The 16,899-nt window shown below is 43.9% G+C and overlaps 1 protein-coding gene across 1 annotated transcript; it reads right to left on the bottom strand.

Moving 5' to 3' along the window:
• Positions 1-1,879: 1,879 nt before the first annotated feature.
• LOC115637989 (olfactory receptor 6N1-like) lies at positions 1,880-2,824 on the bottom strand. Its single transcript, XM_030539595.1, has one exon. It carries the CDS (start codon positions 2,822-2,824, stop codon positions 1,880-1,882), a length of 945 nt encoding a protein of 314 aa, XP_030395455.1.
• Positions 2,825-16,899: the final 14,075 nt, after the last annotated feature.

Genomic DNA, 16,899 nt, shown 5'->3' on the forward strand with positions numbered 1-16,899 from the left:
TGTGATGAGCCCCATAATTTGTGTTTGTGCCACAACCACATCCAGTCTGGATGTGAAGATACCAAGAGATGGGGGAATCGACCACTTCCCTTGGGAGTTTGTCCCATGGTTAATCAACCTCACTGTTAAAAAACTATGCCTAATTTGAATGTTTTTGCTTTCCTATCCAGCCATTGGTTCTTGTTTTGCCTTTCTCTGCTAGATTAAAGAGCCCTTTGGTATCTTGTACTTCATCCCATGAAGGTCCTGATAGTAGGATATGCAACTAGAAAATAAAGCCATGCCCTTCTGGCTGGTTTAGGTCTTCCTGACCACTGTAGCTTCAAAACACTGTTGTTGGTCTAGTTACACTCCCATATAATATACACAGGAATTTCACCTGTCCTCTATCACACAGGTGTCCTTTGAAAATGACTGAGAACTTAAACAATGGAGGGTAACAGACCACAAATTGATGGTTGAACTTGCTGATATTTGGACAAAAAAATTGCTTATCCATTCTTACAGCAGTTTCCTTTGCTTCACACTGACCCCACAGACAATGTAGCTTTCAGAGTGAAAACCATGGAATCTACTTATATAGATTCTTTATTCTCTTCTTTTGTATTACAACCCCCTTGGTGTCAATATTCATTGCTGGACAAGGTCCTAACGGTGTAGTGGTAAAAAAAAAGAAGTGAGTAAACTAATTTAAACTAAACTCCATATACCTTAAATAAGAAGTGAGTGAACAAAGTTTATCCATCTTTACCCTTGACACCATCACTGGTTTATTTATTTAAATGTAGTATTACTCATTAATATGAATGTATTATAAATCCATTAACTTAAAATTTCTGTATGTTGATATTAAAATTATTTAATTACAAGAATATTAAAAGGAGACAGATAAATAATACAAGATTTAGATATGGTCACAATATTTCATTTGAAACTTTATTTTCAGTGAAAAATTGCCTTTCTAAAAAACAAAACCGTCTGTGAATTTTTTCATGTTTTCTTTCCTTGACAAAAACAAAGACAAACAACTAAAAACTCTGAAAACTTTTGTTTCTTGCAAATGAAATATTGATTAGTTTGAGGTTTTCCTCCTTTCTGGCTAATGATTTCCTTCTTCCTTCTCCACTTTTCCAATGGCAAAATGGAAAAAAAAAAGATAAATAAAGAGACAGAAATGAAAACGGACATTTTTGAGGGGAAAAAACGGATTTTGGTTTTTGGCATTTTTTATTGAAAATATTTACCATTTTCTAACCACCCCCTGGCAGAGGACAGAGCAGAAATGAAGCATCCCCTGTTAAGTGTTACAGTGAGCATAGCTATTGTAAAAGTTACAACTGTTTTGTTTTTTAAGATACATTTGATCATATGTGCCCCATTTTCATTACACAAGATCTGTGCCAAAGTCTACTGAAATCAGTGGAAGACTCCTAGGTTGTGATTTTCAAATGAGGGGATTAGGTGAGACTGATTAGAATTGGGCGCTTGATTTTTTTAGGCCATTTAACAATATCCCCACCAAGCCAGTGTTTTATTCTGCATAACCACGTTTCTACACATGGCATTTGGTTTTGCAAATGATAGAGCTGGTTTCTATTACCATTGCCCATACTGTGTAATAACTTACTTTGCCAAGAGGCTCATCGATCTGAATGGTATCCCTTCAGAAACAAGACTCTGATTATCACACTACATAGTGGAACTTTGAACCCATGGGATGCAGCCAGTGGGACTGGTATTAAGGTAACACTCAGGAGGAGTGGTGGTAAAAAGCTTCCCCATACTAACTCCACAGCCAAAGTTGCTGTCAGAGGCCAGAGTTAGAAGTGTCCAAAACAGTACCATGGCTAATAAATCCCGACCAATTTATTCCAATGGATTAAAACATGTGATACCTAGAACAAACTTTTCTCAGGGCCTCCTTGACCTCTCTGTTTCTCAGGCTATAGATGAGGGGGTTGGCCAAGGGAGTTAGAATGGTGTAGAAGACAGAGAACACTTTGTTCAGGTCTCTCAGTGTGTCGGTGTCTGGTAACATATAGACAATGATTATAGTCCCATAGAAAATTGTCACCACTATGAGGTGGGAGGAACAGGTGGAAAATGCCTTTTGCCTCCCAGCAGTGGAAGGGATTCTCAGAATGGTGTTGATGATACAAACATAGGATGTCACGGTTAATAGAAATGCAGACAGTGCATCTATGGAGGTAAGGATGAAACTCAGCAGCATGATCAGGTTGGTGTCATCACAGGAATGTTTTACGACTGGGATGAGATCACAAAAGAAATGATCAATTTCCTTAGGGCCACAAAACATTAACTGTGACATCAAACATACTATGGTGGTACTGGCCACAAATGAACCTATCCAAGATCCGGCTGCTACCTGTGTACAGAACCTGCCATTCATTAAGGCTGCATAGTGCAGGGGTTTGCATATCGCTAAGTACCGATCATAGGACATCACAGCTAGCAGATAACACTCAGTGGTCACTAGGAAACCAAACCAATAAAACTGCACAATACAGCCTGTAACTGAAATGGTCCTGTCCCCAGTCAGCAGACTGGCCAGCAGCCTAGGCAGGATGGTGGAGGTGTAGCAGGTCTCCAAGAAGGACAAGTTCCCTAGGAAGAAGTACATGGGGGTGTGAAGATGCTGATCAGCCACAACAAACACAATGATGAGGATGTTCCCAGCCATGGTCACAACATAGATCATTAGAAATAGCAGGAAGAGGAAATTTTGCAATTCAGGAAGACTCCCAAATGCTAGGAGGATGAATTCTGTGATGGAGGTCTGATTTCCACCTTCTTCTTTCTTCATCACATATACCTAGGAAGCGAGAAGAACAACAAACAGTTGAAGAATTCACTCTCCTCTTAAGATAGATAAAAATTCATTTGTTCAATTACTTGACTGTTCAAAAGGGAAAATGATCTTCTGTGATTCAGTAACTGAAACATTTGAGACTCTAAGGAACACAGGAATGGCCCCAAAGCAATTGATTCATAGATTCCGAAGCCAGAAGGGACCATTGCGATCATCTGTCTGACTCACTCTACAACCCAGGCCATAGAAATTCTCCAAAATAATGATCCATCAATCTTGGATTCTTGCTATATCAGAGAATTTAAACTCCTCTAATAGATATTTTTTTTTCAATATCATTGTGATGATTTGGAGACTCTCTGTACAGTGTGTGAATTCTGTGTGAGATGATGAACTCTCAGTTTGTATCTTTATCAAGCTTGAAAATTCATTTTGAATTTGCAGCCCTTTGCCTTCTCGCTGGTTGGTTTGCCTCCATGTTAGACTGAAATTTCAAAGGTGGCTGGTAAAAAGGTAAGAAAAGAGCCATTGACTTAAGTGCCCCGCCATTGAAATATAATCACCCTAGACAAATTATTGACCACTACCCAAGGGAATTAGTTTAACAGGGGAATGGTCTGCTGGCAATCGGGTCACCTGTTGAGGATGACTATGGAGTCACCTGACAGAGGATACTAGAAGGTTATAAAGGGCAGAAGCTGCTTCCTTCCTCTCTCTCTATGGCCATTTTTCACCATCTCAAGAGAAGGAAAGATGTTGCCGGAATGGGATGAGGCAAGGGGGAAAAGGGATGCCACCTAGCTGAACACAGATGTTTCTCATTGGGAAGGATGACCTGGAGTGAGAAGAAATGCATCTAGGGCTCATTATATTTGTCTGGATCTGTGTATATCGTGTATAATACGGTAAAGGACAACAGGGTTGTAAAATTCTCTGCAGAGTGTCTCTGCATATATATGCTTCAGCTGTCAGATGGCACCAAAGAAAGTTAAACTGGCTCTGGAAAATAGTGTTCTTAAGCAAGAGGCGGCTTTGGAGGGGTCAGCACTTGTTATAAACATACAGCTACGGGTAGCATGAAATCCCTCCTTTACCTGTAAGGGGTTAAGAAGCTCAAATAAACTGGTTGGCACCTGACAAAAAGGACCAGTAAAGGAAGAAGATCCTTTCAAATCTGTGGGGGGAGGTTTTGCTTGTGCTCTCTTGGGACAGAGAGAGGGATCAGGCAGGAAAAAACACTCTCTTAAAACCCTACCTGAAATAAGCATCTAAGATTACAAAAATTGTAAGTAAAGCAATGAAATGTGTTAGATTGTCTTTTGTTTTAGCTTGTGAATTTTCCCTATGCTAAGAGAGAGGTTGATTCCTGTTTTTTTGTAACTTTGAAGTTTTGCCTAGAGGGGAATCCTCTGTGTTTTAAACCTTATTACCCTGTAAAATTACCTTCCATCCTGATTTTACAGAAGTGATTCTTTTCCTTTTTTCTTTATAACAAAGTTCTGCTTTTAAGAACCGGATTGTTTTTTAGTGTCCTAAAAACCCAAGGGTAGGATCTGTGCTCACCTTGTTTACTTATTTAGTTGGAATATTATTCTCAAGCCTCCCCAGGAAGGGGGTGAAGGGATTCGGGGGGACATTTGGGGGAAACAGGAACTCGAAGTGGTCCTTTTCCTGAATCTTTGTCTAACTCACTTGGTGGTGACAGCAATACCGTCCAAGGACAAGGAAGAATTTGTGCCTTGGGAAAGTTTTTAACCCAAGCTGGTAGAAATAAGCTTAGGGGGTTTTTCATGTGGGTCCCCACAACTATACCCTAGAGTTCAGAGTGCGGCAGGAACCCTGACAGCACTGGAGGCAGGGACTCGGCAGCTGGGCCATATGGTTGCAGCTCTCAGGAGGGAATTGTCATAGTTCAGGGTAATTGCACCTATATTCCTCTCTCTGTGGTCCACCAAGGGCATCCACTTAAAGATTCCCAGCTCCCAGACATCACCTATTTTGGACAGAGACATTCACCTCGCTCTGTCTTTAATGGGGTATTTCCAGGTTGCAAAGTTTCCTGCCTACTCTGTGATATCCCCAGCAAGCCAGACTGCCTAAACAGGCCAGTGTCTGTGCTTTGTTTTCTCTCCAAAGGCTATGAAGAGCCATAATTGCCAGCAGTTGCAAATTATCACAGCTCTTTATAAGCAAGCACATTACAGAAAAAAAAACATTAATAATAATAATAAACCCTGCATGCATGCTAAAAAGCTTATCAGAGTCTACCCTAACCGTGCAGTCTGCTATGTGTCAGTCCTTCAGAACCCACAATTGGATGTTCCTAGTGGTTATGACTCATAAAACTGTTTGAGATTCAGAACCTTAATCCCAACTGGGCAACTCAGTTTTTATAAAGCTCGGGCCTTTGATCTTCAACAGAATAGATAATCAGCAGATGATCACCCTCTGCTTGGACACAGCTTCAAATCGTTGGATTTTGCATAACCAAAAGTGGAGAATTTGCATTCTTTTCCCCCTCACTATTCCCCAGGAAAACCACTTAATGATTTTGGTCCCCAAAGTCCATTCTTGTCCAGCTTGTTGTTCAATGCAGTCCTTTGAACCCCCAGGTTTCACATCTGTCACATCTCCCCTCCACCGCCCGAGAGGTTACAAACAAGCCCAGCCAACAACAATACATAATTTATTCATCTCATACAATGGACTCCGAAGATACTTAAACTTAATTCAATAAGGTCTCCCAAAGACATGTCAGGAAATAGCCTATCATTTCACTGAGTCTTAGATGGAGGGTCCCCCAGGCCAGGACAGTGCCAAGGCTTTGTCCAGACCCATGAGACTTAAAATTCCCAGGGAACCACTGACTGGGTTCCTTCCCAGCAATCTGGTGGTCTGCCAGCACAGCGAGCCTGACCAGGTCTGTGAAAATCATGTGTATGAGATATTCTTTTCCTTTCATGTAGTTAATTGTTGGCCTGTTTCATGTAGCAGAAAAGCTGATCTCTCTTGTACATTGGTAACCTCGCTAGTGTAACTGTATTTATTCATTCTTATATGGCCCTCACAACTATAGTTCTGACCACCTGTCATAGATATGGTCAGGCACCGTCTGCCAGCTGCTCACTAGCCTGCTGTGAGGGGAATCCAAACCCCTGGACCTGTCTGGAATCCAGCCACCACCCCAAGCTTTTGGGGTGCCTAGGCCCACTCTTACAGTGCAAACCATCTATCTCACCTCTCTGAATGCTGGCACCTCCTGTCCAGTGCCTGAGCTCCCTTTTGACCCTTCAAGATTCCCTCAGCGCTTGAATAACCCTCTCCCATAAGTCCACACCAGAGCATGAGCCTTCTGTTTTACCATTCAGCTCTCTTAGGGGCACATGGCCATTGTGAAGCAAATAACACTCACAGGCATAGACATGCTATGTTGGTCTTTTATATTTAGTACATATAAAGGGTTTGAACAGGGGGATTCCCATCTCTAAGGAGAGTGCCCTAACTGCTCGATTACGGCAAAGAGACAAAGGGTGGCTTCCTTGCTTCCTAATTTATAAAGTTTTCAACTCATCATTACAGTGCATTGGTTCTAGGAGCAGATGGATGCCTACCTGAATGGTGTTCAGAGCCATCAGCAATCACAGAGGTGGGAACAGGAGACAACCCAGACCTTATGTGGCTGGGCTCAGGAGAACATGAAAAATCTTAGCTCCTCCATTCAGGAGGGTCTGGAGACAGGCCTGAAAAAGAGCTGAGAAAGTGAGGGAAGACACCTGAGAGAATTATGAGATGTCAGAGAGAGAGAGAGAGAGAGAAAGAGAGAGAGAGAAGGCCTTGCTCAGGTGAGGAAAAGGGAAAGAGATAAAACGGGAACACAATCCACCCAAAACTACAGCACAGTGGATGTGTGTTACTGTGAAACTTCAGGTGACTTCTGTGCTGGGTTCTTGCTCTGAAGTGAGCTGTTGTAACTCAGTATTCCCAGACAGTCTCTACAAGGTTTCAGCTCAGGGGAGAATGGGCTGTGATAAAGAAAGGTGACTGCCTCCCCACAAACTGCATTCTTGTGAGGCAGATCAAGTTGGTCTTTTTCCCAATAGCTCAAGTTTTCCTTCATAAAATTTCCAGGGCGTTGCCCAGAAATGATCCAACTTACCTTTAATCCTCAACATGAAGCAGTGATCTCTCCATTGATAGAGACTGAGAGTAAAGAATGGGATCTGATTTCCATCATCATATGGGCTTTAGCCCATGAAAGCTTATGCTCAAATAAATGTGTTAGTCTCTAAGGTGCCAGAAGTACTCCTGTTCTTTTTGCGGATACAGACTAACACGGCTGCTACTCTGAAATCTGCTATCTCAGACAATCTCATTCACTCTGCAGAGACAAATACATTGCAGGGATAGGATGGGCTGCTCTGGGCTGATTCATACCCCTGCTCTGATTTTACATGGTTTATAGGGAAAAGCAGCCTCAGGCTGGTTCTTGCTGCTGCTCAGATCTCCCTGGAGGCAGCTGATAACGATCACTTTTAAATTCATGGGAGAATTAACACCATATTGTTTGTCAAAACAGTGTAAACATCAAGGCCATTTGGAAAAAATAATAAAAATTTCTTAGATAAGTTAGATGTCTTCAAGTTGCCAGGGCGTGATGAAATATATCCTAGAATACTCAAGCTGACTGAGCACGCATCTGACCCATTAGCAATTACCTTTGAAAAGTTATTGAGCATGGGAAAGATTCGAAAGGAGTTGAAAATGGCAGATATAGTGCCCATCTATAAAAAAGGAAATAAGGAAAACCCAGGGAAATACAGACCAGTCTGTTTAACTTCAATACTCAGAAAGATAAAGGAGTAAATAACCAAGAAAACATTTAGACGATAATAAGGTGATGAGTAAAAGTCAACATGGATTTGTCAAGAACATATTTTATCAACTCCAATCTAATAGCTTTGTTTAATAGCATAACAAGCCTTCTGGATTGTGAGAAGTTGTAGATGTGGTGCATCTTGACTTTAGTAAGGCTTTTGATACAGTCTTGCTTGACCTTCGTATAAACAAACTAGGGAAATACAACGTAGATCAGGGATTCTCAAACGGGGGTAGCCGCTTGTGTAGGGAAAGCCCCTGGTGGGCCAGACCGGTGTGTTAACCTGCCCCGTCCACAGGTCAGGCTGATCACAGCTCCCACTGGTTGCGGATCACTGCTCTGAGCCAATGGGAACTGCTAGAAGCATCGCAGTCCGAGGCACTTACTGGCCTCCACTTCCAGCAGCTCCCATTGGACCAGAGCAGTGAACTGTGACCAGTGGGAGCCGCGATCGACTGGACCTGTGGATGGGGCAGGTAAACACACTGGCCGGGCCCACCAAGGACTTTCCCTACACAAGCAGTGACCCCTGTTTGAGAAACCCTGACTTAGATACAACTACTATAAGGTGGGTGCATAATTGATTGAAAAACCATTCCCAGAGTCATCAGCAGTTCACAGTCAAGATGGAAAAGCATATCAAGTGCGGTCCCAGAGGGACTGGTCCTGGGTCCAATTTTGTTAAATAGCTTCATCAATGATTTAGATAATGGCTTAGAGAGTACACTTATAAAGTTTGAGGACAATACCAAGCTGGGAGGGGTTACAAGTGCTTTGGAGAACAGAATTAAAATTCAAAATGATCTGGACAAAATGGAGAAATGGTCTGAAGTAAACAGGATTAAATTCAATAAGGACAAATGTAAAATACTCCACTTAGGAAGGAACGATCAGTTGCACATACACAAAATGGAAAATGACCTCCTAGGAAGGAGTACTGCGGAAAGGGATCTGGGGATCATAGTGGACGACAAGCTAAATATGAATCAACAGTGTAACTCTACTGCAAAAAATGAAACATCATTCTGGGATGTATTAACTGAAGTGTTGTAAGCAAGACACAAGAAGTAATTCTTCTGCTCTTCTCCACAATGATACAGCCTCAGCTGGAGTATTGTGTCCAGTTCTGGGCACCACATTTCAGGAAAGATTTGGAGAAATTGGAGAAAGTCCAGAGAAGAACAAAAAAAATTACTAAAAGCTTCAGACTACAGATACTGCATCCACCCAACTACCTATAAGTGGAGGGAAACTGAGGCACATTGTCATCCAGATCCTAGGATGAGGATATCAACATTGGCACACATGGGCGTACAACAAGCCAATCTCATTTGAGCTGAGATAGATGTTTACAGATTTTGTCCATCATGCTGAATGTGTGTCCTGACACAGATGTCACCTCCAATTCCCCGCCTTGGGGCCATTTTGTATATCAGGTTGCCATCTCAATGTCAAACATAATTCCTCTTCCCCAATACATCACTAACTCCACTGCTAACTCAGAGTACAATATTAGATAACAGCCTTCAAAGGTTTAACCGCCTGAAGATAGTTTCCCTAGACACCTAGTAAACTATTAACTCTGAGTAGGACTGCACTCCCGGAATTATCCCTTTGAAATCAATGTGAGCCCAGATGGAGGTAGGTGCTACTCAATGTGAGTAGGTTATTAGCATCTCATCCTCATCTAATAAATTGGTGAGGAACATGTAAGTACCTGACATGGCCAGATGGATGGTCAGAGAGGTAGATAGAGGGGTGTGTATACAGATAGATCACTGTCTTTTCCCGGATTTCATAAGAAGCCTACTCAAGTTAGACACTCAACATGCACCAACATTTGATCTCATTCCAAATGCCATTCAGTAATGAACTTAGGAAAATAATGGAAGATGTTGGAAACGTTGCTTGGAAGCCTACCTTCTCCCTGTCTCCTAACACAAGAGCAATAGGAGAGTCAATTACATTGAAAAGGAATTGAAACTGCTAAAAGCAAATACTTTACACCACCTCCCTATCCCCGAGCTTCCCCCAGACACCCCCACCCAACACCCACTTACCCCCAAATTCCAGCTAACGTCAGACAATCCTGTGCAGCCCCTACTTATCTCCCACATCCACAGCTAACCCAATGCCCCTATGCAGCACACAGGAACCCTCATATATCCCCATCAAACCCAATACACCCACCCAGTCCCCAGTAACCCCAAAATATCCCCAACAAACCCAGTATTCCCACCCAGCCCCCAATATTCCCCAAATATCCCTATCAAACTCAATACCCCCACCCACCCCCAGTAACCCCCAAAAGTCTCCAGCTAACCATGGATACTGCATCCAGCCCCCAGTAACCCTCAAATAGCCCTTTCAAACCCAATACCTCCAACCAGTTCCCAGTAGCTCCCAAACATCCCCATTGAACCCAATAGCCCCCTATCCCCTGTACCACCCAAATATCTCTAGCTAACCACAGATACCCACCCAGCCCCCAGTAACCCCAAAATATCCCCATCAAACACAATATCCCACCCATCTCTCAGTAGCCCTCAAATATCTTCAAACCCAATAGCCCCACCTAGCCCCCTAGTAGCCCGCAGACATCCCCAATTACTGCTGATACCGCTATCCAGCCCCCAGTAACCCCAAACATTTCCATTCCCTCTCCAGCGATCCTCACCCAGCACCAGCTTCCATTCTTTGTGCCAGCTGCTGTACAGAAATAGAATGAGTTGACCCTTGCCTCCAAACTGTGCACTTTTAACGGTAACATTAATTAACCATTGGAGCAACTTACCAAGGGTTGAGTTGGATTCTCCATTACTGACAATTTTTAAATCAACATTGGGTGTTTTTCTAAGCAAACTTTTCAAGGAATTACTGTGGGGAAGTTCTCTTGCCTATGCTATATGGGAGGTCAGAGGTCAGAGAAGATGATCACTATGGTCCCTTCTCACCTGGGAATCTAAATCTATGAATGTTTTTGGTTTTATTGAAATTTTATGGGAAAAAAAAGACTCTGTCTATTGAGAATAAAACATACAAAGCTGTAGCTCTATTCGAGTCAATGAGTCACATCTGTCTGTGTGTCTGGCAACACTAGCACAGGTTTCTGTACATGGGCTGAACACCGGGGCAGGTGACTCTGGTGAACCAGGGAGAATACCTTGAGAAGGAGAGACCTAGGACATTGAGTTCTGATTGGCTACAAAGCTCCCTTATTCTTCTGCTCCCATAGAATTGTAGGACTGGAAGGAACCTTGAGAAATCATCTAGTTTGGTCCCCTGGACTCATAGCAGGACTGAGTATTATCTAATCAATGGATGTTTTGCTATTAAACCTCATTCTCACTTAAACCAATTTGAAGCTGGTGGTGCAGCACGGGGTTGAGTGGCATTACTTCAGATCTGAACCAGTGTAAGTGAGAGAGGAGAAAGATCACTTGATCATTGTCTGTTAGCTTCACTCCCTCTGGGGCACCTGGCATTGGCCACTGTCGGTGGACAGATACTGGGCTAGATGGACCTTTGGTCTGACCTGGTACGGCCATTCTTATGTTCTTATGTTATGTAAGTGAGAACAGAATCAGGCACAGTGACCTTGGCGGAGTGTCTTCTGATTTAAAGTGGTCAGAGCAAGAGGAGCAGGATTCAGCCCTGTGGCCGTGATTTTCAAAGTCTAAGGGAATTAGGCACCCGCATCCCATTGAATTTCCATGGGGAGCTACTGATGAGCACTCTGAAAAATATGATCACTTAGACATCCAAATGGTTAATGAGTTTTGCTGCCCTCCATCTCACTACAAAGGACCTGCCCATGGTCATACAGGGAGTCTGGGACAGCTGGAATGGAAGCTATTTTTTTCTAGTCTCCTTTTGGTCTGTTAGCCACAAGATCATACTTATTGTTTATTATAGGTCAAACTCTATCTACCTATCTATCTATGTTCCTAGAAACACTCATTAGTCTCTAAATTTCTCATCCCATGAACTGCCCGCCGGCATCCAAAGGGCAGCATAGCCCAGTGGCTAGGGTCCTGAATAAGGAGTGAGGCAATCTGAAAGCTACTTGGCTTTTATTCCTGACTGTCACTGACCTGTTCTGCAACTTAAGGCAGTCACTCTCTGTGCCTCAGTTTCCCCCAGTGTCAGAGGAGGACGCAGATAATTCTTTTTCACTGTGGAGTCCTTTGCAGCCCATGGGCATAGCTGCACTACTGCTAGGACTAAGTGTGGTTACCAATGGGCTGGCTACTTACTCCTCGTTCACCCATACACACAGGTGCTGAAAGGAAATTCCCCTGGAAATCAGCATGCCAGTGACTTCATCCCTGATGTTTACATTGATTTAACAGGACGTGTATAATTAACTCCCCAAATCCCTGCAATTAACTCTCCAGGGAGAGCCCTGAAGCAGAAAGACTTGGAGGGAGGCTGCTTTCTCTTATTAATCCTACAAGAACCCAGAGCCAGAGGCATTTCACTTAATGCACAGAGTCAGGCTCCACTGGGAGCCTGGAGACATCCTGCAGAGTGACTGAATGCGTGCAGAGACTAAGAGAAGTAGTTAGATCCCGCTCCCCAGACCCAGTCATCTTCAGCAGAGAGGTCGCTGCTTCACGCTCAGGATCAAAGGTAAATGTTACCACCCTTGCTGCAAACCCTAAGGCCCTGACTCACTTGTTGCTCAATTTCCAGCTGCTAAAACTCCCATCACCAAGCAGGACCAGTGGGCATTTCCCCTGCATTTGGATTTCAGGATTCGTGTCTTTTCCTGCAGAAAATCTTGTTTACCAAAGGAGATGTCCATTCACCCATCCATGTCCCCATCCACCCACCCATCCCCCCAATCAGTGAGGTTGGGGGACCACAGTGCTGCTTGGGAGGCATCCTGAGTTGATGGGAAATTCACACCGATTCAGAAAGAGCAGCCTCATCTGTCTCACCAGGCACAGGGGTTGTTTGTGCATTTCTGGCTCTCCCTTGCTTCTCTGCTCTCCCCTGGATGTGTCAGTGCTGCTCCCAATGTGGCTGAATTGAGACATTGGAAAGCATGGCTGGGAGAACTCATTTACGGCTGCTCCACCGCAACAGAATCCATCAGCTGGCTCATGCCCCGAGACTCACCCAGATCGGATGGTATACAGGGTGCAACTAGGGGCAGAACCTGAGGAAATGGGATTGTGTCCAATCGGGCTGATTCCTTTACGTGTTGGGGCCAAGGCCGGATTAACTTTTTGTGGGCTTGGTGCCAAACATATTTGTGGGCCCCCATGGGGGAAGGTGCGAGGATGGGTTGGTCAGTCTCCAGAGTGAAGGGTGGGCTGGGGGCAATGAGGCACAGTGTGACAGGAGCAGCCTCGCTCTGCGCGGCCCAGCAGGAGGGCTCTGTTTATGAACCTGCAGCTGCCAGATGCATACTGGCCTGCCGAGTCCTGTGCTGCCAGCGTGCCCTCTCCCTTGAGGGCGGGCCCACACCACACCACCCCCCTGCCCAGTGCCTCACCCTTATGCCCAGCGCCCCCTCACCCAGAGACCTCCACCACAAATCTCTATGCTCAGCCCCCACCCCTCCCAGAGACCTCCCCCACTGGCCTCCCACTACAACTGCAGTGCACCCTGCACACCACACCGCTCGCCCCCCACCCACAGACCTTCCCACATCCCACCACCCTCCTCACTGTCCCACCATCACAGCTAAACAGCACCATGAACACCACACTGCTTGCCCAGCACCTCCTACCCATAGACCTCCTCACGTCCCACCACTCTCCTCACAGTCCCACCGTCACAGCTGCACAGCACCCCATATTGCTGAGGGGATTCTGCACCAAAATAATAAAAATTCTGTGAACAATATTTTAAAATTCTGCAAATTTTTATTTGTCAATAAATAAATATGGAAGCTTCAATGTGACAATGGGGAGCACAGAACACTGGCTGCATGGAGGTGGGAGATCACCCTGCAGCCTCCCTCCACCTACCCCTGGACAGGGACTCGGCAGTAAGGCTGCACCTGACTCTGACATGGTGCAAGGGCCAGGCTTGTCCCAGAAACACCCTGGGGCCCTGTCTCCTGTGCCAGGTGCACCAGGTGTGGGTGAGCAGGCTCAGCCCGGAAGCACGATCTCAGTGCAGACGGACATAGTGTGGGGGGATCCAGATGAGGGTAAGAGAGTTCTCTGTGGGGCAATATGGGTGCGGGAGGCTCAGTGGGAGATCTGGATGCACAGAAGATGGTTGTTGAGTTCCAGGTGCAGGGGCAATGGGATTCTGGAGGGGACCCAGGTGAAGGTGTTTGGGGCTCAGCGGGGGGCGGGGGGTAGGGTCGAGGTTCAGGGGAAGTGAGGTTCATTTGGGTTGGGGTTCAGGTGGTTGGATCTCAGTTGGGTATCTGGGGGGCTCAACAGGGTGGTACAGATGCAAGGGAAGTGAGGCTTGTCAGGGTGAGGGTTGGATGGTCCTGCTTAACAAGGGAGCCTCAGCTTCTGCCAAGGGGATGCCACATGCTGGGCTCCAGGTTCCCCCCTGTCTCTGCTTCCTTCATCCCCTTCTCTTCCTCATCCCATGTCCCTTTCCTACTGTTCTATCTCCTCCCCATCCCATTCCTTTCCTTCCCCCCTGCCACTGCTTCTCCCATCCACTTCTCTTCCCCATTCCATGTTCCCTCCCATCTCCTCCCCATCCCACCGCCTTATCCCCACTGTCTCTTTCCCTCAGCCTCTACTTCCCTCCACTCCTGCTTCCCCTGCCCCCTTTCTTCCCCATCCTATTCCCCTTCACCACAAGACACATGTAGGGGAACGTAACCTGTGAAGAGCATGAGAGCAGAACAAGGGGTGGCACCCGTGCAGACTGGGAGAGCAAAACACATGCTGGCCAAAAAACAATGTGTGTTTTTGTGAGGGGGAACAAATCTGAAAATGTCCAATCATTTTATTTCCACCTATTTCAGAGATAAATCAATGGTTTATTTGATATTGGCATCCACATATATTTAAGGGTTGTCTCCATAGGAAAATTAGACTGCGCTAAGCTAAAGTGTGCATTTAAAGCAGTATAGTTATGCCAGTTTACTTCCTGGTGGAGATGTGCTTATTCTAGTATAAGTGTTTAGTTGATGCCACTTGGGAAGGGATTAGTTTGAGTTATTCCAGAATAATAATTTTTTTTTTTGCTTTAAGAGTATCCACACAAGGAGTGCTATCAGTATAAGTCTGTTGGTTTAACTATATCAGTATAATTATCCCAGTGTAATTGGTAAAACTTTCTCATGCAGGCAAGTCCTTATTATTCAAGACAATGTTCATTTTTTCTTTGTTTTTTCAGTTTTTCTTTCTCCTTCCTTTTCCCCCAATTCAGTCTTGTTTTTCCTTTTACTGTTTTGCTACTGAACTCTGTTGAAAATCTGTGCTTTTGGAAAGTTTGTTTGTTTTGAAGAAGGTACATCACCAATAGGAATTCACTAAGTGAGTCAATAAAGCAATTAGACATGGGTTAAGAAAAGAGAATACATCTTGGCTTTAGAACAAAAAAGACTGAAAAGATTAGGAAGATTTAGGTGCCTAATTGACTTAGGAACCTCATAAAATTTTTGAAAGGATTTAGGAGTCAAAGTCCCATTTTCAAAAGTGCCTTAGGGACAATTTTTTAAAGGTATTTAGGTGCCTAGTGAGATTTTCAAAGGCATCAAGGCACCTAAAACTCATTGATTTAATTGAGTGTTTGGCACCCAGATGCCTTTGAAAATCTGGCCCTAAGATATATTTGAAAATGGGACTTAGGCTCTTAAATACTAAGTGCTATTAAAATTCAATAGAAATCAGTTTGACAAGAGTCTTAGGCACTTTGGAAAATAGGATTCAGGGTCCCAACTCAAATAGTTTTCTCCAGAAATTTTACTTTTATTTTGAGAAGAATGGTTCTAAGGAATCTAGGGGAGTTAGACAAACCAATTCCTTTGAAATTCAGTGGAATTTGGTTGTATAGCTGCCTTAGGCTCCTCTGACAATCCCTTCCAAAATGACAAAGAAGGGACAAGAAAAGGTAAGTAAAATAAGGGATGGTATCGAATACATCAGCCATGAACTTCTTTTCACTCTTTTTCATAAAGCGTCGCCACTGAACTTTGTTCTTAGCTCACTTAGGATTTATAGGAGGAAATATTTTTTACACAATGTGTATTGAGCCTGTGGAAACTCACTGTCTAAGTAAAATTCTGACAATCAGAGACAGAAAAAGATAATCCATTTCTATGGGTACAAAGGTTATTCACACCTACACTAGCTAGGTGAAAATGTACAAAGAACATCAGTTTCCATGCTTCAGGGCATGGAACTGCCCGGGGTTGGGGATAAACTTTCCCTAACATGGCTGGGATTTTCAGAGTTAGTTAGGCATCCAACTTAATTGAAAATCAGTGGGAGTTGGACACCTATCTCTTGTAATTGTCCTCTTAAGGATCCTACATAAGAACATAAGAACAGCTATATTAGGTCAGATGAATGGTCCATCTAGCCCAGTGTCCTGTCTTCTGACAGTGGCCAATGCCAGGTTCCCCACAGGAATGAACAGAACAGGTAATCATTAAGTGATCCATCCCCTATCTCCTCTTCCCAACTTCTGGCAAACAGAGACTAGGCACACCACCCCTACCCATCCTAGCTAATAGCCATTGAAAGACCTATACTCTACAAATTTATCTGGTTCTTTTTTGAACCCTGTTACAGTCCTGGCCTTCATGGTATCCTCTGCTAAAGAGTTCCATAGGTTGGCTATGTGTGAAGAAATATGTTTTTGGTTTTTTTTAAACCTGCTGCCTACTAATTTCATTTGGTGAGCCTTTGTTCTCATGTTATGAGAAGGAGTAAATAACACTTCCTTATTTACTTTCTCCACATTAGTCATGACTTTATAGACCTCTATCATATTCCCCCTTAGTCATCTCTTTTCCACGCTGAAAGTCTCAATCTTATTAATCTCTCCTGATATGGAAGGTGTTCTATACCGCTAATAATTTTTGTTTCCCTTTTTGGAACCTTTTCCAATTCCAATATATCTTTTTTAACATGATGTGACTACATTTGCATGCAATATTCAAGATGTGGGCAAACCATAGATTTATATAGCAGCAATATGATATTTTCTATCTTATTATCTATCCCTTTCCTAATATCTATCTCATAGAACTGGAAGG

This window comes from Gopherus evgoodei, chromosome 21, assembly GCF_007399415.2.
Source record: "Gopherus evgoodei ecotype Sinaloan lineage chromosome 21, rGopEvg1_v1.p, whole genome shotgun sequence".
Taxonomy (NCBI): domain Eukaryota; kingdom Metazoa; phylum Chordata; order Testudines; family Testudinidae; genus Gopherus; species Gopherus evgoodei.

Excerpts from the sequence above, each read along its gene's own strand:
- LOC115637989 (XM_030539595.1), bottom strand. The coding sequence starts at position 2,824 with ATGAAGAAAGAAGAAGGTGGAAATCAGACCTCCATCACAGAATTCATC.